This window comes from Capricornis sumatraensis, chromosome 4 (assembly GCF_032405125.1).
Source record: "Capricornis sumatraensis isolate serow.1 chromosome 4, serow.2, whole genome shotgun sequence".
Taxonomy (NCBI): Eukaryota; Metazoa; Chordata; class Mammalia; order Artiodactyla; family Bovidae; genus Capricornis; species Capricornis sumatraensis.
The window spans coordinates 118,023,775-118,047,507 of NC_091072.1; the positions used below are offsets into that span (position 1 = coordinate 118,023,775).

Below are 23,733 nucleotides of genomic sequence, written 5' to 3' on the forward strand. Positions count from 1 at the left end.
AGCTGAGATTTATAAGAACTGTATTGTTTCCCTGTTTTCAAACATATCCAATGAACCATCTGAAAAAGAGTGTGCATTCTGTGAGGTATTTTTCTGCACCCATAAAAACAAGCTGTAAGAGCTTATGAAATTCATTGGTTGAGAAGGGAAAGGTGAAGGTCCATAGTTGATCAAATGGGCTTAGTCCCAAATGGTGGTGAGACATATGAACCACAGCACTCCAAGAGCTCTCAGCAGCGCCGCCACTGAACGGCAGGTCAGCAGACTACTCCAATGAACCGGAACAGGTCAGCTCTAATCGCCCTGTCCTCGTGCGGCTCTTCTAGTTCCTCAGTCACAAAGGCACTTTTCACACACACACGTGCTCTCAACTAATATCTGAGCACAGGAAACCTAATGGCAGGTTGCCATGCCCACCCGACACTTTCAGCAGTTAAACTCCACCCCCTCTAAAGTCACCTTTAACCCTGATATCAATGGAAAGATCAGGCACCATTCACGAATCCCACAACACCTAGTCTTTGCAGGAGCTGGAGAGCAGACCAAGGGCCAGACCCCCCAGGGATAATCTGGAAAAATAATTAAAGCCATCTGCTGGCTCCAACCAAGGAGCAGGAAGACAAAGTTCAGTTCAACAAGAAAGACAGTTTCTTGATTAGTCAGGGCAGGGCAGTGCTAGATCCTATGGATCCCAAAGGCTCCCTTGATCACACAGTCTGGCGGGGGGCGGGGGGGGGGGGCGGGCGGTGGTAAGAGGAGGGGCAGACAGCTGAACAAATGTTAATCTAAAAAGTCCTAAAACAGAGCTCTGGACACGACCGTCTGGAAAGCAGCAGGAATGCAGGAGGGATGAAGCATAGACAAAAGGCACCCAGGAGGAATCAGCATCCCAGCTTATTCCTGAAGACAGCCTTACCAATGAGATGAGAGGCGTGAGGGAAGAATTTTGGACAGAAGAACAGAAACAAAAGCACTGAGGTATGAATGAGCCTGAGCGGCACAGCCTGCTCAGGAAGCTACTAGTCCCTTGCCACAGACTAGAAAGAAGCTAAAAGGGAAGGCTACAAATCAGGCCAGAAGGACCTGGCAGGCCAAACAAGAGAACGGACCTCATCCATTTGATAAGCTCTCTATGACTTTAAGCTCTTTTAGATGGAGTACGATGTTAATAGCCAGAAAGGTGGCTTTGAAGAGACTGGAAAGAGAGCACAAGAGACCAACTCATCCCAGTTCAATTTCCACAAACAAAAATGAAAACAAAATGCAATACATTTAACCAACAAACCTTATAAAATCTGGAACATAAATGACATTTTCACTCCTGCATCCCCTGTGCCATCAAAACAGCCAGTGCCTCTGTCACCCACACTCCCAGGAAAGATCCCATAGATTCCTGAAATGTCCACACGCCCCATGCAGGAGCCCTCTTAGTCCTTAGCAAGGAAGTGAATATCTCCTCTTCCTCTCACTGGAGGGACCACCTTGACCAGGTCCATATACCTCTTCACCCACGTCAAACCAGTTAGATTTCCCAGTTTAGTACACTGCTCATCTGAGGTAGCTTCAACTCTGTCACTTAATCAATCAGAAGCACATTAACCACTCCATGCTGATGGAGCAATGAGCAGGAACTCGTGGAATACTGTGTAGCAGGTTATAAAGGAGGCAAGAAATAAACATTTACTGCTGGGTTCCATGATGGGAACTTTAAATAATCTCAGTCTGTGATTACAGCAGCTTATGAGAGGATGCAGTAATTCCTCCAGTTCACAGATGTGTAAACAGGAGCTCAGATGCTAAATATCCTACCAAAGGTCATTTCAGTTGGCTGGCAATGGGAAGAACCAGGATTCAAACCCCAATGTGAGAAATTCTAAACAGTGTTCCTTGCACTATACCACACTTCAAGTATGTATGGATAACAAACATAATGATATATCAAAGTTGGTAATAATGGTAACAACAACATCTCCCCTTTAAAAATTGAGAGGCAACACACATAATACAGTCTCAGATGAAGGGATCACTCAGAAAAGACACAACTGAGTGATCACAACTGGAATCCCCAAATGTTCCCAAAATGTCACTCCTGAGCATGAGTGACCAAAAAATGTTCAGACTCAAATAATCAAAGCAACCTGACTACACTCCAGAGAAATGTGTCAAACCCTCCATCCACTTCCCCTCAGGGTCCCCAGGGCAACATGTGGAAACACTCCAAGCTGATGGTGAGCTCTGGCTCCTAAGTGATTTCCCAAACCACTTTACCACCCAAATTACAGAAATATGTCCAGGATTCACAAGGCAGTTCTGATCCGATTTGCCCCAATCCTGGCTCAAGCGGCTTTGCACTACCCTCCTAACTAGATCAGTGCCAGCCAATGGGTTTATTCAAGCCGATCTGTGATGGATTAGATAATGAAACCTTAGCCATGTAAGCTGCCTGCTTGCACTGGGGCTGGAGAGGCAAGGAATAGGAAACTGGATACTCGCAGGGGCCACCTAAACACCACACACACTCATCCCGCCTCCATCTGTCTGCTCACGCTCCAGTTACTGCCGTTTCCTCTCCATCATCTCGAGGGCTCTTCCCTTCTGTCTTTAAAGGAAGGGTACATTAGCCCCAGAAAAAAAGATGTGCACTAAGCTTTACAAATGTGTATCAAAAAACAATTCAAACAAGTCAACTCACTAAAATGACCAGCTTTATTGGGTCTTCCCTGGTAGCTCAGCTGGTAAAGAATCCACCTGCAATGCAGGAGACCCAGGTTCAATTCCTGGGTCAGAAAGTTCCCCTGGAGAAGGGGTAGGCTACCCACTTCAGTATTCTTGGGCTTCCCTGGTGGCTCAGGTGATAAAGAATCTGCCTGCAATGCAGGAGACGTGGGTTGGGAAGAGCCCCTGGAGGAAGGCATGGCAACTCACTCCAGTATTCTTGCCTGGAGAACCCCATGGACACAGGAGCCTGGCAGGCTGCAGTCCAAAGGGTCGCAATGAGTTGGACACGACTGAGTGACTAAGCACTGCACACATTGTTTCCACAAATTATCAAAGCCTGATACCAAACTGATGGCCTGAGAGATGTCAAACCAGAGATTCACTAGCAACATTCTTGTTTACACCAAGCAGTACACTGAATTTCTTTCTCAGCCCTGTAATCTTGAGGCCTGTCTGCACCAGTCTGCTTTATATCAAAATGAAAGTTAAATCTCTAGCTAGCTTCTGTGATGTTCACATATCAGTGTGATAGGGGAAAAAAAAAAAAAATGACAGTGACTAGAAAAATGGGAGAGGAAGTTAGGAGACAAATTCAACTCAGGATAACCTCTTGAGTCACCCTGCAGAATAACTCTATTTTGAATTCAGATCTTTCTGCCTCTCAGACATTCCCAGCTATATACTCACAAGCTGCCTTGTGAGTCTGGGGGAAAAAATTTAGTCATTTTTACATGACTGTGCTATCTCAGTTTCTCCAACTACAATATTTACCACTCTGGTGGTAAATTATGGGCTGTATTATGGGCTGAATGTCTGTGTCCCCTCCCCCCACCCCATCACAAACTAATACGTTGAAGCCCAAGCCCACAATTTGATGGTAATTGGAGGAGGGGCCACTGGGAGGCGATTAGGTCATAAGGGGAGGATCCCACCACCACCACTGCATCCCATGACGGGGGAGCCCTTATGAAAAGGAGATTCTCTCTCTCTCTCTCTGTCCACTAGCATACATGGAGAAAAGCCCACGTGAGCACACAGCAAGAAGGCAGCTGTCTGTAAGCCAGGAAGAGAGCCCTCATCAGACACCAAATCTACCAGCACCTTCATTTTGGACCCCAGCCCCAAGAACTGTGAGAAACAAATTTCTGGTGTTTAAGCCACCCAGTCTACAGTCCACTTGAGCAGACAAAGACATGCAGAAATGAAAAATTCAGTAATTTAGCGAGAGATTGTTCACCAAATCCCTTGGAAAGAAACCATATTGGTAAGTCTACTCAAACGGCAGCACCCATGTTCAGTTTCAGCACCATACACTCAAAGTCCAAAGAGACTTCCACCTAGGAGGAGAGAAACCCAGAAAGCAGCACATGGGAAGATAAAAAGAAATACAGTGTCTACAAAGCAATACCTGCAAACCCTTCCCAAGACCAGAGAGTCCTCCTACTACTAGACTCCAACACCAACATGAACAACTTCTGAACTCACTTAGCTATGCTAGACTTACGATTCGATGGCCAGAAGCAGTTAGCCGTGTAATAACCACATTCTGACATTTCACTACCATAAAGAATGTTGCTGAAAGCTATAAATAATAATTAAGGTGCACCTTGCTTTATGAAGGTGAACTTTCTAAGTTCCTAGAAAGCTGCACAAAAATCTGAATTTCTGCTCATCAAATTGTTTATATTCACTACAGAAGCTGACCAAAAGAATTCATTCCCTGGTATGTTTCATAAGGCCCGAGTTTTTCACACATATCAGACTTGCTTAAAGTGAAACAAATCTCTAATAACTCACTTAACTTCCTACCAGGTTAGAGTACAGTATTTCCAAATACCCTCTTTAACAACTCACTACGTTTCTCAAGCTGTGTTTCAATTTTCAGGTGGAATTTGTCTCTTCCCTCCTACTCTGCAGTTGAGGGTAGGAAACTCTAAACTGTTTCTAGGGCTGTGCTGACTCCTCTGCCACCCACATAAAGCTTCTGGATACTGGCCTAGAAAGGAGCGACCCTTCCTCTTCCCCCTCGCCCCAGGGGTCCTTCTTAGCACAAGGATTATAACATAAGCACCACAGACTCTCTCATGTCCCCACTGCTCCATTTTAGGAAGTAATGATTTATCCCCAAAAGCTTAGTGGCTATAACTCATCAGGGTTCAGCCTTGGAATCTGCAGCTTAGAGCTATAGCTCCATTTAGTCTGCAGTCTTGGGACATTAACCCCAGCAAATGACTTCCGTCTAAAAATGGGTTAATCCTTTGACACTCAAAAGGTTAGGATATTTCCTGAAAGTACTCTCACCCCTAAATTTCATGGCATTTTTTTCTATCCCTTAATTATTTTAAAAAGGCAAAATGTTAACTTCAGTTTAACAGGCATTGAGCACTTACTATGTACTCAAAACTGTGAGGTATTATAAAGGATAAACACAAAGAAAATATAGTTCTTGGCTTCTAGAAGCTTACAGTATCACTAAGGAAACAGGAATAAAACAATGAGAAGACAATACAAGATGATGCATAATTAACCACCGATACAACAGGAGCCAAGAGGTGGGTCTAACTGGTGTGAATTAAGCTGTTAGAAGGGAAGGCTTCCAAAAGGAGCTATAATCTCAAAGAAATGCCATGTGTGCTAAGATATAAGGAAAAAAACAAGTGCTTCAAGACAAATCCATATACCAAAAAGCAAGCTACTCTAGAATTTTTAAATGTCTATTTACATGAACCTATCCTGAAAGATGATGCTGTGAAAGTGCTGCACTCAAGATGCCAGCACATTTGGAAAACTCAGCAGTGGCCACAGGACTGGAAAAGGTCACTTTTCATTCCAATCCCAAAGAAAGGCAATGCCAAAGAATGCTCAAACTACAGCACAATTGCACTCATCTCACATGCTAGTAAAGTAATGCTCAAAATTCTCCAAGCCAGGCTTCAGCAATACGTGAACCTGATGTTCAAGCCGGTTTTAGAAAAGACAGAGGAACCAGAGATCAAATGGCCAACATCTGCTGGATCATGGAAAAAGCAAGAGAGTTCTAGAAAAACATCTACTTCTGCTTTATTGACTATGCCAAAGCCTTTGACTGTGTGGATCACAAGAAACTGTGGAAAATTCTGAAAGAGATGAGAATACCAGACCACCTGACCTGCCTCTTGAGAAACCTATATGGAGGTCAGGAAGCAACAGTTAAAACTGGACATGGAACAACAGACTGGTTCCAAATAGGAAAAGGAGTACGTTAAGGCTGTATATTGTCACTCTGCTTATTTAACGTATATGCAGAGTACATCATGAGAAACGCTGGGCTGGAAGAAGCACAAGCTGGAATCACGATTGCTGGGAGAAATATCAATAACCTCAGGTATGCAGATGACACCACCCTTATGGCAGAAAGTGAAGAAGAACTAAAAAGCCTCTTGATGAAAGTGAAAGAGGAGAGTGAAAAAGTTGGCTTAAAGCTCAACATCCAGAAAACGAAGATCATGGCATCCGGTCCCATCACTTCATGGGAAATAGATGGGGAAACAGTGGAAACAGTGTCAGACTTTATTTTTCTGGGCTCTAAAATCACTGCAGATGGTGACTGCAGCCATGAAATTAAAAGACGCTTACTCCTTGGAAGGAAAGTTATGACCAACCTAGATAGTATATTCAAAAGCAGAGACATTACTTTGCCGACTAAGGTCCGTCTAGTTAAGGCTATGGTTTTTCTTGTGGTCACGTATGGATGTGAGAGGTGGACTGTGAAGAGGGTTGAGCGCTGAAGAATTGATGCTTTTGAACCCTGGTATTGGAGAAGACTCTTGAGAGTCCCTTGGACTGCAAGGAGATCCAACCAGTCCATTCTGAGGGAGATCAGCCCTGGGATTTCTTTGGAAGGAATGATGCTAAAACTGAAACTCAGTACTTTGGCCACCTCATGCGAAGAGTTGACTCACTGGAAAAGACTCTGATGCTGGGAGGGATTGGGGGCAGGAGGAGAAGGGGACGACAGAGGATGAGATGGCTGCATGGCATCACTGACTCGATGGACTTGAGTCTGAGTGAACTCCGGGAGTTGATGATGGACAGGGAGGCCTGGCGTGCTGCGATTCATGGGGTCGCAAAGAGTCAGACACAACTGAGCGACTGAACTGAACTGACAGACATGTCTACACCACTGATATCACTTCCTAAAACTGCTTCACCCCTTTACATTCTCCTCCAGCTCCACTGGTCTCTTGTTCTCAAACACATCAAGTGTATTTATCTCTCAATGCCTCTGCACCCACAGTTCCTCTGTCTGAACCCCATTCCCTCAAATTCCCTCAGGTCACCCAAAGGTCACCTATCACAGAGGCCTTCCCTAACCATCCTCTTCACCACTCTTACCCCTTTCCATGCTTTATTTTTCTTCTTAACACTTAAAACCCCCTAATAACAGTTGATTTCTTTATTGTCTGTCTCTCTCAATTAGAATCTTAGTTCCATGAGAGCGGAGTCTTTATTTTGTTTACTACTATATTTCCTAGGCTCTAAAACAGGGCCTGGCACTTAGCAGTTGCTCAATTAACGTCAGTTAAATGAATATTAAATATCCTATCATAATTATCTGAATGATAGGAAGGTCCTAGAAATGTAGGTGACCTAGGTTCAAATTTCATTTTTTCATGAACATTACTTTTCTTTACTCCCGATTAGACCTCAAATTTCAACTTCTCCATAAAGCCTTCCTTGACCATTTCAGCAAGAACCACCATCTTTTGCTTCTGGCTCCAATGGCACAAATCCTCAACATACTTTGGTTTTAAAGTTCGCAAAGCCTTGTGACAAGGATCTACCTTGTGGTATCCCTATTCTTGTTCCTCTGGAACTTACCAAAAAATTCATATATATATACCTAATACACCTACATACATATACATGACACATATACATACACACACTTTTTTTTTTTCCCAACTTTTCACCCATTCTGGCTCCCTCCCTAGATTGCAGACACCAAGTTTTTTAAAGTCATGGAACTTTCTGTATCTTTTTAGAGGTAACTTATAAATCATCCTTTACAAACACTGTATTTTACAACTATGGTAATAGAGGCCCCCAAAGAAGGGATTTTCCCAGAACCATGCAGACTGTTGAGGGCAGGGGGCTAAGTCAATGATGACATGAATACCTGTGTGACATGGTGTACTGAAACTACAAAAAAGAGAACCTATAAAGTGAAAAACAAAGATCCACAGATCCACAGAGTGAAAAAAGCATTCTCTGTGGGATAGTTCTAAGGTGCCCATCGGTACCCAGAGGACCTAACCCACTGCTTCCTCTGCATACTCCAAAGTCTCTACACACTGCTCCATTTCCAAATACTGCTCTCAGCCAATTTGAAGGCAACCAGCAAATAATGGGCCCCAGGAGGAAAGAGGGGGAAGGCAGTAGGAGACTCACTATTAACTGTGATTGACAGCAACAATAAATGGACACAGATATATGCACACACCAAGCGGATGCGCTCACCAGCACCCACACCCAATCTTCTCTCATCTTCCAGTGTCAACCCAGCTCACCTGAAGTTTCCCCATAATCCCCTATATTTTTTCCAAGGCCCGGGGTGTGTACTTCACACAAGCACCCTGCCTGAGGGAGTTCAAATGGAGAACAAAAGCAGGCAAGTGAAACAAAAGAATTCAAAAATAAACACCAGGAGGGTCACTTTACCCAAGTCAACACAAGTAATAGAGTGGCCTCTGCAAGGGAGACCAAGAAGCACAGAGCAAACACGCCAGGCTTAAATACAGCTCCGTCTCTAACACAGGAAGTCAGACAGAGCCTTGAAAAGCAGCGAGAGCAGAGCACAGGAAGTCTTTTAGCACTGCAGAGATTTCCAAGAGTGCTGTAATGGAGAGAGCCCAGGAATAGGAGTTAGAAGACCAGGCTTCTAGCTCTACCAGCTAACTGGGTGACCCTAGGCAAGTCACTAGTCTGCTCCAGATTTTTTGATTCCTCATCTACCTAATGAGGTTGAAACATTTTGGGACTCGAATAAAAAAGATGAAAACTATTGACTTTCTCTCACCAGAGAGTACCTGTAAACTATTCCGCAGAAGAATCTTCCAAGTCTTTCCAAGTTAAGAACTCCAGTCAAAGATGTTATCTCTGGTTGCTTCTCTAACATTCTATGATGCTAAGAGAATTGGGCAGATTGCTGGTAGGTAAGTAAACCCGCTATTTCACAGCAAGTATGTTCTGAACAGAGACCAAATCTAAAATCAAATCAAGGAAGGCTTCACGCTCTTCCCCAACTACAAAGTCAACTGACAGGGTCACTACATTTGCCAGTCCCTTTCCAAACCAACCAGCTTCTCCCTAAGTCCACAATTCAGAATCCAATCTTCTAACAGTCCTATAAATTTTCTTTTATATTCCAGGACAATAAAGATCTAGTCAGTGTCCTAAGATACAACTGGCCAGGTCCTGTGTCTCCAGACTCACCAGATGCTCCACGAAGTTAATGAGCTTGAGCACCACGGTGTAGCCACAACGCTACCCAACTCCTCGTACTTCGCATAATCCTCGTGTAACTGATTTAACCCACAACCTAAGCCACATCCCCTTTGGGCTCTCGAGGAGTTTTCTCGCTTTTCACTCCTCCCTTCTATGCCGATCCCGTTCTCCATCCCAGTTGTGTGTCCAGGGCTGCCCAAAACAGTACTCCCTCTTTTGGGAAGGTATCCCACCACTGTCCCCCACCCCTACCCCCCACCCCCAGTCTTCGATTCGGTCCCCAGCTCTCCGGGCAACGGACCAGGATCTCTCGGCTTCCACTCCCCGCTAAGGAACTAAAGAAGGGTGTAAAGAAATGGAATCCATCTCAAGCACGTTCGATTTCCTCTCAACACCTATTCGTGCTACGTGCCCCCTCGTCCCCTCAGAGATCAGGACCCTCCAGGGCACACCAGGCTCCTCCTGCACCCTTAGCTTCCAAGTCGGGGCTCGCCCCACCTTCCACGCAGGCCCCGACCGGCCCCCTCCCACCTCCAAGCCGGGACCCCGGGCACCCCTCCGCCCTCTAAGCCCCGCAGCCCCGCGCTGCTCCCGCCGCCCCCCCCACCCCGCCACGGTAACGGGGCGCCTGCCCCGCGCGGTCACCTGCATCCCGCTGCCGTCGGCCGCCGCCTCCTCCGTACGCGGCCGCTTGCTCAGGCCGGGCTCGGCTCCGTCTCCTCCCCCTCCGGGCACCGGCAGCTCCAGCTCTGACTCCCGCTTCATCCCCCGGGCAGCGGCGCCGGGCCCAAGCTGAGGCGGCTGCTGCGGCTGGGCGCCTTCCGCCATCCGCCCGAGGCCCCCTCGCCTCCGGGAGCCGGGCGACCCGCGACAGGCCACCTCCCCCTGGGCCTCGGCCCCGACTGTCGCGACAGGCGGGCGCGCGCCTGCACCCGCCCCCGCGTGCGTGCGTACGTGCGCGCGCGCGCGCGGGCCCGCTGCCCTCCTCGGCGGCGGCGGGCGGTAGCCCCTGGTCTCTCGCTGGCCGCCTCCCCGGCTCGGGGCCGCCGGCGGGTCGCGACGGGCACTCGCTCGCGCCCCCACGCGCACACGCGACCCCCGGCCCGGCCTGCCGCGCGCCCCGCCTCGCTCACTCACGAAGCTAGCCCGCCGGCCCGCGCTCACTCCCTTACACTGGCCCTCGCCACACGCCGGGCAGAGGGAGGAAGGGGGCGGTCCGGGCTCCTGAGGCTTGGGGAGGGGTGTTTATTTGGGGGGAGGAGGGGCTCGAGGCCGGAACGAGCTGACTGGCCGAGATCCTCCGACCCGCCACTGTGGCAGCATCGGGAAGGCGGGGAGGGAGAAAGGAGGAGGGAAGGCCCGGGATCTGGGACTCCAGCCCGCGCGGGAGGGCGGCGGGGGAGAGGGGACGGTGGTGGCCGAGCTCGCGGAGGGGGCGGGGCCAGCCCCCTCGGCAATCTCCGCCGCCTCCGCTCCCGGAGACCGAGAAAGGCCGGGTGGAGATCGAGGGAGTTCGGGAAACTCCGGCTTGAGAGAGGGATTGTCCTGGAGGCACCGCGCCTCTGGAGTTCCAGGGGCGGAGTCTGTTCCCTGAGGGCGGGGCCACAGCCTAGAACGGGCGGAGCTTGAGTGGCTGGAGGGCAGCGTAGCAACTCCCTCTGGCGGGACTCACTGTGCGGAGTTGCAACGCAAATTCCCCCATCTGACAGGGTTGGTTCCAGGCAAGCGAAGAAGTGCTCTGAGGGAAGGAGCTCTTTACTTGGTCCCTCTCCCGCAAAAGAATGGGGCTCTCGAGTTGGAAGGCCTAGGAATGAGGCCACCGCCACAGGGGCTCTCCCCAGTCCTAAAAGCCTTTAATCATAATTTTTATCACATTTCTGGTCATCTTACTAATACCTGATGTCTGTAAGAGCGTCACAGTTTGCACAATGAATTCACAGACCCGTTTTGGACCGGGTGGTATTAGCAGAGTATATATGAGCTCTGTTTCATTGGTGGTGAAACTGAACCTTGGTTAAGTTCCTCAGATAAAAACTGGCAGATCCAGATCTCAGGAAACCAGATCATATTCTTTTTCTCTGGACCTTGCTGCCTAACACTTTCTTGCTTATCAGCTTCGTACAATTAGAGCTATTTGTGCAATAGCTTTTCTCTCCTACCAGACTGTAAGGACTAAGATAGCATCTAATTTCTTCAGGTTTCATGTTGTGCCCTGTATGTTACAGGGACACAGCGATGTTGCATGAACAACATGGATTCTGCTAACTAGCTTAAGCCAGTTGCTTCGTCTCTTTGGACCTCTACTCCATTATTTGCAAAATGAGGAGCGAGTTCAGATCAGTGGTTTGAAACCAGGGACGATTTTGCCCCTTTCCCACTCTCCCCGGACATTTGTCAACATCTGAATATATTTTTGGTTGTTACACCTAGGGTGGGGTGGAGGTGGGAGTGCTGCTGGTGGATAAAGACCAGGAGGTTTGTTCAACATCCAGCAATGAACAAGACAGTCCCCACAAGTTATCCAGCCCAAAATGTCAGTAGTGCTAACGTTGAGAAACCCCAGGTTAAATGATTTCTAAGTGCTTTTCAGATAGGTCTATGACTTGTCCTTTGTACTGGGGTTTAACCCAAGTTAAAAGTTAGTGCTGGAACAGTGCAATGATAAAGATTCCTTCTTTGAAGTCAGAAACCAACCCAGCTTTGAATCCAATCTTTACTACCTACTGCCCATGTGATGCTGAACCAGCGATGACTTCAGAATTTTTAAACTGAAGGGAATTAGAACCAGCAGTCTGGTTGCAGGGAGGACTGGTGGCCTTATCTTGAAGCTGAATTTTCATAGAAGGCACACTGTTTTAACTAGACTGTGTTATAGACCAATAAAAATAGTCAAGTTTTAGCTCTGCCACTCACAAGTCATGGTACTTTGTAAAAGCTACTTAGCCTTTCTATGTCTTCATCTGAAAACTTAAGACCTTCCTAAAAGGATTATTGTGAGGGTTTAAATGAGTTATCATTATTACACATTAAGAACTTTGAACAGATGGACCTAAGAGAAGCACTCAATAAATAGTAAGAATATATCAGTATCACTACCACTGTGTGCATGCTAAGTCGCTTCAGTGGTGTCCAACTCTTTGCAACTCTATGAACTGTAGCCCCTCAGACTCCTCTGTCTGTGGGAGTCTCCAAGCAAGAATACAGAAGTGGGTTCCCATGCCCTCCTCCAAGGTATCTTCTTGACCTAGGGATCAAATCCATATCACTTATGTTTCCTGCATTGGCAGGTAAGTTCTTTACCACTACCGCCATTACTACCATTGTTTTTTTAACTTTTGTCTTATTTTTGTCTTGGCTGCATTGCAAGGTATGTGGGCTCTTAGTTCCCGACCAGGAATCAAACCCATGCACCTTGCAGTGGAAGTGTGGAGTCTTAACCACTGGACCGCAAGGAAAGTCCCATCACTGGGTTTTTTTAATTCTTAAGGTGACTTTGTGAGGCTGTTAGAGATCAAGATGGGCAGACCAGACTCCCCAAATCAACCTTTAGTACAGTGACTGTTGGGCAAATTGAGTCTTTTCACCAAGCCTTCAATTCCTTGTTGGTAGGTGACAATAATAGTGACAGTGTTGTTCTAAGGATTAAATGAGACAAAATAAAGCACCTAGCATAGCACTCAACAGATAGTAACTGTTTAATAAGTGGCAAATATTTATCATATAATTCGTTTTGTGATAGTAAGCTACTGGCAGGGACCCATGGGGTTGGAGAGAGGAGTCTAGGCATCTCTTCATACTGCTGGTTGGGCCACTGTGTTGGGAATCCAAGTGCCTGCAAGCTTGTTCTTGAGCTGAGTTAGGCAGCTCTGCAGCAGATGGAGCTTCATCCTGTCCAACCAAGTGTTCTGAATTTGAAGGAAAACCAGGATGTTTTCTGATGGTCTATGAAACAACAATGGCTTAAAAAAAAAAAAAAAAAAGCTAGGGACATCAGTGTTTGATTTTCCAAAAAAAGTTTACTTTCTAGACTGGTATCTTAAGAATTCTTTTCCCCTCTCAACTCACCTTAACACTGGAATCTAAATGCTGCTAGGTCCTTCCTGGGCTGCTCCATGACCCAGAAAAAAAATAAGATTTTGGATCAGGGCTATTTGTGCCTCAAATTATTGTTATTCCAGTAGTGTGCCTGACCCTAAGAAGTAGAGCAATGTGGTATGGTTATGTTTGAATGACCAGGCAGAATAAAGAGAAATTGGACCCTGCTCTGTAAACACACATTAAGCATTTAGGGAGGGAGAGAACAGAAGCCTATAAATAGTGGCCAAATGCACCCATGGCAGCACAAAGACCAGGATCATTACTTTCATACACATCTGCAGCTACCTGTTGGTGAACAGGTGGCTACAAACCATTACATAGAAAAAGGAAATTTTTTAAATATTTCCCTAGGAAGAATTTTGAGCTGCATAAACTATTGAAGTCCTAACACTTATTCATTTATCTATTCAACAAACTATGGGCAGGAGTCTGGGATACCAAAACAAATAAGTAGCTCACAGTCCAGGGAAGAAGGGATGAACAAATAAAAAGACAATTGCAATGCATCACGTTGAGGAAGTAACCTCTCATAGTGGTCAAGATCATGGACTCTGGCCTCAAACATGGGTTTGAATCTGACATGGCCATCTATCTGATCTTGGACAAAAAAGATCCTTAGCATCTCTAAGGCCCAGTTTTTTCATTTATGTGACAAGCATAGGTAGCAACCCAGTATTCATTCTCCTCTTATTCTTTACTAGCAAAACCTTAATTTTGTTCAGGCCAGAAATCTGCCTAGCTTAAAAGAAAGAGAAAAAAGGGCTTCCCTGGTGGTTTAGTGGTTAAGAATCCACCTGCTGGTGCAGGAGACACAGGTTCGATCCCCAGTCCAGAAAGATCCCACATGCTGTGGAGCAACTAAGCCTGTATACTACAGCTACTGAGCCAGAGCTCTAGAGCCCTCAAGCCACAGCTAGTGAGCCCACATGCTGCAACCACTGAAGCCCAACACCTAGAGCCCAGGCTCCGAAACAAGAGAAACCCCTGCAATGAGAAGCCCAACCACTACAATAAAGAGTAGTCCTACGTTTGTCGCTACCAGAGAGAAAGCCCATTGCGAAGCAACAAAGACCCAGTGCAGGCCAGAAAAAAAAAAAAGAGAGGGAGAGAGAATTCTCAGGCTCTCTGGCAGGTAAAGGTGGCCACCTGACACAGTTCTGGTCAGAGAGATGTAGACAGGGAAGAAGTATACCTTCTGGACTAATAAAAACCACAGGAGGGAAAGGCTCTTTGCCCTTCACCTTTTGCTTTTTTGTCATTTATCCTTCCTCCCTCCTGGAACACAGACTGGCAAAATGACAGCCCTCTGGTGTCCACAGTAACAAAAACCAAAAACTACATGCTAAGAATGGTACCATGGTGTCACTATAGCAGCCCTAGCCCATTGTTATTTGAGCAAAATAAGTTTCCATTCACTTAAAGCACTATGGACAGGTTTCTGCGTGCAAACTCAACTCCTCACTGATACAATCTGTAAACTGAGGATAATAATAGTATCTCCCCCTGGGGTTCTTTTGAGCATTAAATAATGCATGTAAAGCACTTAGCATGACACCTGGCTCATAGACACACTCAATAAACAGTAACTTAGACATTTTTACTGCTATTATTACTCCTATTATCCTTATTAATATGGTTAGTAAATGTGCCAACAGCTCTAGGAGCCTATAGGAAGATGTAACTCCCCCTGCCTCAGGGAAACAGAACAAGCTTACCCTATAATGTTGTTTGATCTGGGTCTTTCAAAATGAGGAGTTTCCCATGATGTGGTTTCTGATCAAAAAGTGAGCACATTCCTGGGTGCCCGCAAGGGCTTAGGAGATGTTCATTAGTGTTCACCAGGAGAAAACTTTGATAAGGGGGTAATAGTGCTGGGCTGGAGGTCAGAGGGCCAGAGCTAGATTCAGTGGTCTTCAAACTGAGCCTGGGAGAAGTAAGTAGGTGCAGGAGCACCCAGCCACAGGGCCATTGTGAGCCCATAGGAGATAACAGATCATAATTCAAATACCAGTTATTGTTAACACTGTACCCTGGTTCCTAACCACCATCAGAGGAGCTGATGTCACAAATCTCTGTATTTATAGGCTCTTTGAGAACACGAGTGCTTTCTTAATCCTCTCCTTGATTTCTGTGTATCCCTAGCTCCAAGCATACAGCTTGACACAAAACATGTGGCTATTCCAACAACCTTGAAAATATTCAGAACCACAGCCCTACATCTCACATCCCCCTGAAGACCAGATGAAGACCCAGAGCAGAGCAGAGGCTCTTAGAAATGCTGTCTTAACCGTGCACTTTCTAAATAGAGAACTGAAGTCCATCCCCAAACTGTATCATCTCTTTAATCAGAGGGAAAAGAGTAGATATAAATAGAAGAGAACGTTTTCTACTCCAAAACTTTCCTTTCCCAAAAAAGAAAGGTAGAGAATACCCTTGATAATTCATCAGCCGGATGAAGGGGAAACCACTCCTGCCATGTGGCTGGCTGATCCTGGAGCAGATACAGAGCCTAACGAGAAACCAAGTTCATCGCAGGAGGAACGTGTGATGTTTAAGCCTCATTAGGACTATAATACCAGCCTTCCAGACACAAACCCCACTGTTGACTTTGACCTCACTTCCCTACCTCCTGCTGCTCATGGCATTATTGAACCTGGGTTTTTCCTATAGGCCAGAACCTTGCCAACCCCTTTGCCCTTCACATAGTGTGTTTGTCTGGTTTCTATTTCTGCAGCGTGATGAAGGATGATAGCAGGGTATTGAATGGTTGTTTTCATTTAGTGCCGTCGCCGCCCTAACTCTGTCCCTTACCCCCAGCCTTCCTCTCAAGTTGGCTTTTCGTTGTCCACTTTGTGCCTTGTCCTCGGTTTTTATTGTTTCCTTACAGAGTAGGGAAGGCATTTTATTTTATTTTCCAGGCCCTGGTATACATAGCCTCCTGTATGCATCTTTCCCACAAAGAATCATCATGTTTTGAAACTGGAAATAACCTCAGATGGGAAAGACAGGAAAGGTTCAGATATTCACTGAGCCCCTAATGTGTGCCAGGCCCTGAACCAGGGCTTTTTTTTTTTTTTTTTTTTTTTGCATTTAATCCTCACAACAAGTCTGTGAAGCAGGTAGTATTACATTTCATTTTACAGATGAGAAAACTGAGACCCAGACAGGTGAAATGACAAGTTCAAGGTTGTACTGAATGGTTACTGACAAAGGAACTCCCATTTCCCCTACTCCAAGCCCACCCCCCCTTCCATGCCTCAGCTTGTCTTTGAGGACTTTTTAGGGTGTTTTGAAGTATAACATTTTTTTGTTTTCTGAAACAGAAGGCAACTATCTTAAGCCTGCATTTGCCCAGGGTATAAACTCCTAGACCTCTGTTGGTCAGTCAAGACATTGGGTCTTCACTGTCTCTGGCATCTGCTCAGGTGTCTTCTTCCAGGTCCTTGTCTGCCTGTGGATACCATGCCAGCTGGCCTCCGCTGAGCTGCCCTGCCTGGTCCTCCGTGGTTGATCCACAGAAAGAGCAGTTTACCCAGGGCCTCTCCAGGCAAGGCTCTGTCTTGTCAGCTTCACATCTCTGTCAAGGGCAATGGAAAACCTCAGCTGTTCCCACACTGCTCCGGGGCCTTGGGAATCTCCCAGAGGCTGTCTCGAGACCCTGCTGTATAAACATGGAGGAGGCTTCCCTACCTCTCACACCCTTGCTGGAGATTGTTGTTGTTGTTTAGTTGATAAGTCATGTCCAGCTCTTGCAACCCTATGGACTGCAGCCCGCTAGGCTCCTCATTCCAGCAAGAATACTGGAATGGGTTGCCATTTCTCCAGGGGATGTTCCCAACCTAGGGATCGAACCCAGTCTCCTGCATTACAGGGAGGTTCTTTGCTGCTGAGCCACTAGAGAAGCCCCCACCTTTGCTGGAGGGGAACCCTGCAAAGGAGACAAGACACAGACCTCCTCTCCTATCAGATACCACAGTGACCCAGAGCTGCTTCTCCCTGTCTCTTCCCCAGGACTCCATCCAGGAGGAGGTAGGAGGCAGGGATCCTCAGAGAACCACATGAGGCTCCTGCTCTGATCTCCTCAGGGTTAGCCTCTCTCTTCTCAACCCTTAACACATTTGCCTCTCCTGGGTTAGGGCAAGAGACTAGTCCTGGCTGAATCCAATTCTGGAAAAAGCCTCTAGATTTTGCAGGGTATAGATTTCATTACTGAGTCATTCAGGATTTAGAATTAGGGAATTAAAAAGACCAGGCTTTTAAGTCGCAGAGATTTTTTTCTCAAGCTGTATGTTTCAAAAGTCTTTTGAAGTTGAAAAGCTTAGTCTGGACTCTTCTTTCTCCTCACTTTTCCACTGAAATAGCTGTATTCCTGAAAGGAAGGGAGAGTGGGAATAGTGGAAGATACCAGGGAGATGGGGGAGAGAGAATATGAGTTAATATTTTTGTGGCAAAGACAGTTGCTGCACTGTGTCTTCATCCTGGGAACCTAGAAACTGATCTCAACCTCTTCTGCAGTTAGGGGACATATGACAACATTCTGGTCAATGGAACGTGGGTAAAAGTTTCAAGGCTGGCCTCTGAAAACATCCCAGTCGATCCTGTTGCCCCTCCACAGCAGCAGTGGAGACCATGAGCTAAAGAGAGTAGCCTCAAAGGAGGAAAAAGGAGCCTGGATGCCCAAGTCATCAACTGAGGAGAGCTGCAAAAGAATGCAATGTGAGCAGAAATGAAACTTAATTGTATTGAGGCACTGAGCTTTACTTAGGTTTTTGTGTGGGGGTGTGTGTGTATCTTTTACAGCAGCTTATATTACTCACCCTAACAAAATAAGTAAATGTTGTTCTACCTCAGCACCAATGAGTAAAAAGATCAGAGATGGAGAATCAGAAATTTGAGCATTTCGATTAAAATCTGTTAAGCTGAAGTTATTTAAAATGATGCCAGCTTTAATAAAACATTCTCTTTGGACAATATTCAAAGCTTGACATTGAAGGAGAAGTGATGGGAAAGAAAATGAGAATGAAATAGATTAATAACAAGGACTAACTGCATAGCACAGGGAACTATATTCAATATCTTGTAATAACTTATAATGGAAACTAATCTAAAAAAGAATACATATAATACATATAGTATATAATTGTATATATATAATATACAATGTTACATATAGCATATACATATTGTATATATTACATAATATAATGTATAATACATAATGTATTATGTACAAATTATTATGTTATATATGTTATATATATTATGTATAGTATATATTTTATAATAGGGCTTCCCAGGTGGCTCTAGTGGTAAAGAACCTGCCTGCCAATGCAGGAGAAGCAGGAGACACAGGTTTGATCCCTGGGTTGGGAAGATCCCCTGGAGGAGGGCATAGCAACCCACTCCAGTATTCTTGGCTGGAGAATCCCATGGACAGAGGAGCCTGGTGGGCTACAGTCCACAGGGTCACAAACAGTTGGACATGACTGAAGTGACTTAGCATGCACATGCACATATTTTATAATATAATATACAATATAATGCTGCTGTTTAGTTGCTAAGTCATATTCACCTCTTTGTGACCCCATTGACTATGGCCCAGGCCCTCTGTCCATGGGATTTCCCAAGCAAGAGTACTGGAGTGTGTTGCCATTTCCTTCTCCAACACAATATAATATTATTAATATATTGTATATTATATACTATATTGTATTGTATATATTATATACATTATATTATAGTGTATATATTGTATATTACATATATATATCACTGAATCACTTTGCTGTACACCTGAAACATTGTAAATCAACTATACTTCAATTTTAAAAGTTTTTTTTAAATACCACAGTAAAAAAAGTGACATATCGAACCCTTTCTTTTGACCAGCCTGGCATAAATCCTGGCATACTGAAATGCTTAATAAGTAATGATTGAATGAATAAAAAATTCATTAACCTATCAACTCTGCTTACATCCAGAGTTTGATAGGGAAGGGGAAAGGAGGTAGAGATAAAGAAAACAGATGAAGAGGGAAAACAAGTTGGGACTAGTGAGAAGGTGAAGTGGAAATAACTTTCCACAAGGCGGGCATCCTCCCCATCCCCACTGTGGGACTTAACATACTGCTTATCATCGAGAACTCCCTGTAACTTTGCTCTCTTCACGCTCACAGACACACAAACGTAAGGTTACAATTCCTGTGTATTATTGATGTTAACATACAAAATGGCAAGTGCCACAAAGAAAGGCAGCCAGAAGCGGTGGGTCACGGGAGGGGGAAATCTATTTTATCGCTGAGATTTGGAATCACGTACAAAGGCTTCTGAGGTTTGATGAAAGTGAAAGTGAAATTCGCTCAGTTGTGTCCCACTTTTTGCAACCTCATGGACTACACAGTCCATGGAATTCTCCAGGCCAGAATACTGGAGTGAGTAGCTGTTCCCTCCTCCAGGGGATCTTCCCAACCCAGGGACTGAACCCAGGTCTACCACATTGCAGGCAGACTCTTTACCAGCTGAGCCACCAGGGAAGACCATAGGGCTCAATAAATTGTGAAAGTGTCAGTCGCTTCAGTTGTGTCCTATTCTTTGTGACCGCATGGACTGTAGCCCTCCAGGTTCCTCTGTCCATGGAATTCTCCAGGCAAGAATACTGGAGTGGATAGCCATTCCCTTCTCCAGGAGGTCTTCCCGACCAGGAGATCGAACCTGGGTCTCCTACATTGCAGGTAGATTTTTTACTGTCTAAGCCACCAGGGAAACTCTTCCCTATCAAGTCAGGAACTGATTCACAGAAACATAGAGAAGAAATCAAAACCTTTATTACTGGTAAACACTAGGTTTGAGTGTGCAGCCAAACCTAGGGAGTGCTGGGAACCTCCACCCTTGAATTAGACAGACTCAACCACCAAGCCACTGGCATAGCTGGAAAGCCACAAGCTGCCCCCAGTAGGGACAGGCTCCCTACTGCATGGCTTGACCCTCTCAGACTCAAGCAGGTTTGAAGAGAGAGTAAGGAAGTTGCTGAATCATGTCCAGTTCTTCTTCCCAAATCGCTAATCAGAGAAATCAGTCTCTGTCCAGTCGGCTTTGGCTAAGATATGTGACAGGAACAAATGCTTCTGATTTCTCAGTGGTGTAGAATTACAAGGATCTCTTGTTCACACATCCCTATGTGAACTATAGTGAAGTCGCTCAGACATGTCTGACTCTTTGCGACCCCATGGACCAAAATCTACCAGGCTCTCTGTCTATGGGATTTTCCAGGCAAGAGTACTGGAGTGGGTTGCCATTTCCTTCTCCAGGGGAATCTTCCCGACCCAGTGATCGAACCTGGGTCTCCCGCATTGCAGGCAGATGCTTTACCGTCTGAGCCACCAGGGAAGCCCATATTGGAAAAGACCCTGATGCTGAGAAAGATTGAGGGCAGGAGGAGAAGGGGGCAACAGAGGATGAGATGGTTGGATGACATCATCAAGTCAATGGACATGAGTTTGAGCAAGCTCCAGGAGATGGTGAAGGACGGGGAAGCCTGGTGTGCTGCAGTCCATGGGGTCACAAAGAGTCAGACACGACTGAGCGACTGATCAACAACAACAACAAAGCTGACTCACTTTGATGTACAGCAAAAACCAATACAACATTGTAAAGCAATTATACTCCAATTAAAAATAAAATTTAAAAAGCTGAATGTAAACTCAGTGTAAACAAAAAATAAAATAACCATGTGAGGCTGGTACCATTATTATCATCCCCACTTTGTGGATGAGGAAACCAAGGCTCAGGGAGGAGAGCCACCTCCCCCAGCACTTGCAGGGAAGCTTCTGACGCCTTGTCCAACCGCCATGACTCTGTGGCCATCTCAGCTGGTGTCAGCTGGTCTCCGACTTAGACATCTTGGTGCCTCTCTTTCTTTCCAGCCTGTAATTTAGGATTTCTCAATTGTCTCTGTGCAGCCACCATCATGCCTCAGACATAGTTCATTCACGTTCAGCAAGTGTTAGGTGGCTCCTAAGTGGCAGGATTGTTGTAAACACAGGGAATATGACAGTGAAGGTGACAGGCCAGGTCTCTGCTCTCATACGGCTTATTTTCTGGTGAGGAAAGAGGGAGAATCAGCTATAGAAATGTTAGCTGGTGGTAAATGCTACTCAGAGAATCAGACCAGACTGATGGGATCGAGGGAGAGAAGGTGGCTAATTTTTTGCTAAGAGACCAGAGACGGCTGCTTTTCTGAGAGGGTCACTTTTAAGCCAAGAGCTGCATCACAAGAAGGTGTCAGCCACGGAAAGATATGGTGGAAGAATATTCCATGCAGACAGCACAGCATAAGCTGCTGCTGCTGCTAAGTCGCTTCAGTCGTGTCCGACTCTGTGCGACCCCATAGACGGCAGCCCACCAGGCTCCCCCGTCCCTGGGATTCTCCAGGCAAGAACACTGGAGTGGGTTGCCATTTCCTTCTCCAATGCATGAAAGTGAAAAGTCAAAGTGAAGTCGTTCAGTCGTGTCCAACTCTTAGCGACCCCATGGACTGCAGCCCACCAGGCTCCTCCGCGCGTGGGATTTTCCAGGCAAGAGTACTGGAGTGGGTTGCCACTGCCATCTCCGCACAGCATAAGAGAAGTTCCTAAAGGGACTAGTGGCCCGAGGAGAGTGTTAATAAATAATAACCACTGACTCTGGTGGCTTAGCAGTCAAGAATCCACCAGTCAACACAGGAGTTGCAGGTTTGATCACTGGGTTGGGAATATCCCCTGGAGAAGGAAATGGCAATCCACTCCAGTATTCTTGCTGGGAAATCCCATGGGCAGAGAAGATTGGCAGGCTACAGTCCATGGGGTTGCAAAAGAGTCAGACGACTGAACAACAACAATAAATAATAACACTTGTTCAGGGCGTATATGTTCTTTAAAATTTATTTTATTGAAGTATAGTTGATTTACAATGTTGTGTTAATTTCTGGTATACAGCAAAGTGATTATATATATATATATTTTTTTTTCATATTCTTTTCCATTCTGGTTTATCACAGGATATTGAATATAGTTCCCTGTGCCATACAGTAAGACCTTGTTGTTTATCCATTGTATATATAGTAGTTTGTGTCTGCTAATCTCAAACTCCCAATCCCTCCCTCTTCCACATGCTTTGGCAACCACCAGGCTATTTCTGTCTGTAAGTCTGTTTCTACTCCATAGAGCTTCCCAGGTGGCGCTAGTGGGAGATGCAAATTCCATCCCTGGGTCAGAAAGATCCCCTGGAGGAGGGCATGGCAACCCACGCCAGTATTCTTGCCTGGGGAATCCTCATAGACAGAGAAGCCTGACAGGCTACAGTTAGTAGGGTTGCAAAGAGTTGGACATGACTGAAGCGACCGAGCATGCATGCACATAAGTGATACGGAATTTGCCTTCTGTTTCTTGCTTCACTTAGTATGTAATCTCTAGGTCCATCCATGTTGCTGCAAATGGCATTATTTCATTCCTTTGTATGGCTCTGTGTACATGTACTACATTTTCTTTACCCATTCCTCTGTCTGTGGGCATTTAGGTTGCTTCTGTGTCTTGGCTATCGTATAGAGCGCTGCAGTGACCATTACAGTGTATTTATCTTCTCAGGTCATAGTTCTGTCCTGACATATGCCCAGGAATGGAATTGCAGGATCACATGGCAACTCTATTTTTATTTTTACTTTTGAAGAATGTCCATACCCTTTTCCATAGTGACTGCACCAATTTACATTCCCAGTAATAGCATAGGAGGGTTCCCTTTTCTTCACACCTCAAGAGGGTCACTTTTAAGCCTACAACTGAATCACAAGAAGGTTTGGGCCATGGAAGGGTGTGGGGGAAGAGCATTCCACACGGAGAGAGGAGCATCAGAGAAGGTCCTAAAGGGAGTAGTGGCTTGAAGAGGATATAACTAGGCGGATGTTAATAAATAATAATACTTGCCTTTAGTGGGTATATGTTTATCAGAGGCAAGCCACACTGGAGTCCTGTGCTTTGAAGAATTAACACAGAGAGGGCAAACTCCCAGCTTAATCTGCCTCCCAACCCCTCCTGGTTTCCCCACCTGTTTCAGCTGATTCTCTGTCAACACTGCTTGGAATCTGGTCCAGTTCCTAACTTAGGTGAAATGAACTGTTTCTTCAAGACTCCACCAGGGCACCAGAGCACATGCCACAGACAGGGCACTGGACTTCTACATTAACTCCCTGCCGCCCTCCTACACCAGGGACTCGGAGGGAGCTGGAATCTCTCCCTCCCTCTCTCTTTTCCTCCCTCCCTACCCTTCCTGGTTGTGCAGCACTCACAGAAAATGTGCTAAGCATGTCCTCTTAGCACTTCGCAACAGTTCCAGTGAGTCTTTAACACATGGTTACTTATTAACCTAACTTCCTCTCCAGCTGTTCATCAAGGGTGGCAGA

The 23,733-nt window shown here is 45.8% G+C and overlaps 1 protein-coding gene across 9 annotated transcripts in view; it reads right to left on the minus strand.

The window, feature by feature from the left end:
* The window catches only part of RBFOX2 (RNA binding fox-1 homolog 2), a 289,425-nt gene extending 279,393 nt beyond the window's left edge, over nucleotides 1–10,032 (minus strand). For 8 of the 9 annotated variants that reach the window (XM_068970557.1, XM_068970559.1, XM_068970554.1 and 5 more), the window contains exon 1: nucleotides 9,850–10,032. In XM_068970557.1, coding sequence (XP_068826658.1) covers nucleotides 9,850–10,032 — 183 coding nt within the window. The remainder of the gene's footprint in view (nucleotides 1–9,849) is intronic. The other variant, XM_068970562.1, reaches the window with a different exon arrangement.
* Nucleotides 10,033–23,733: the final 13,701 nt, after the last annotated feature.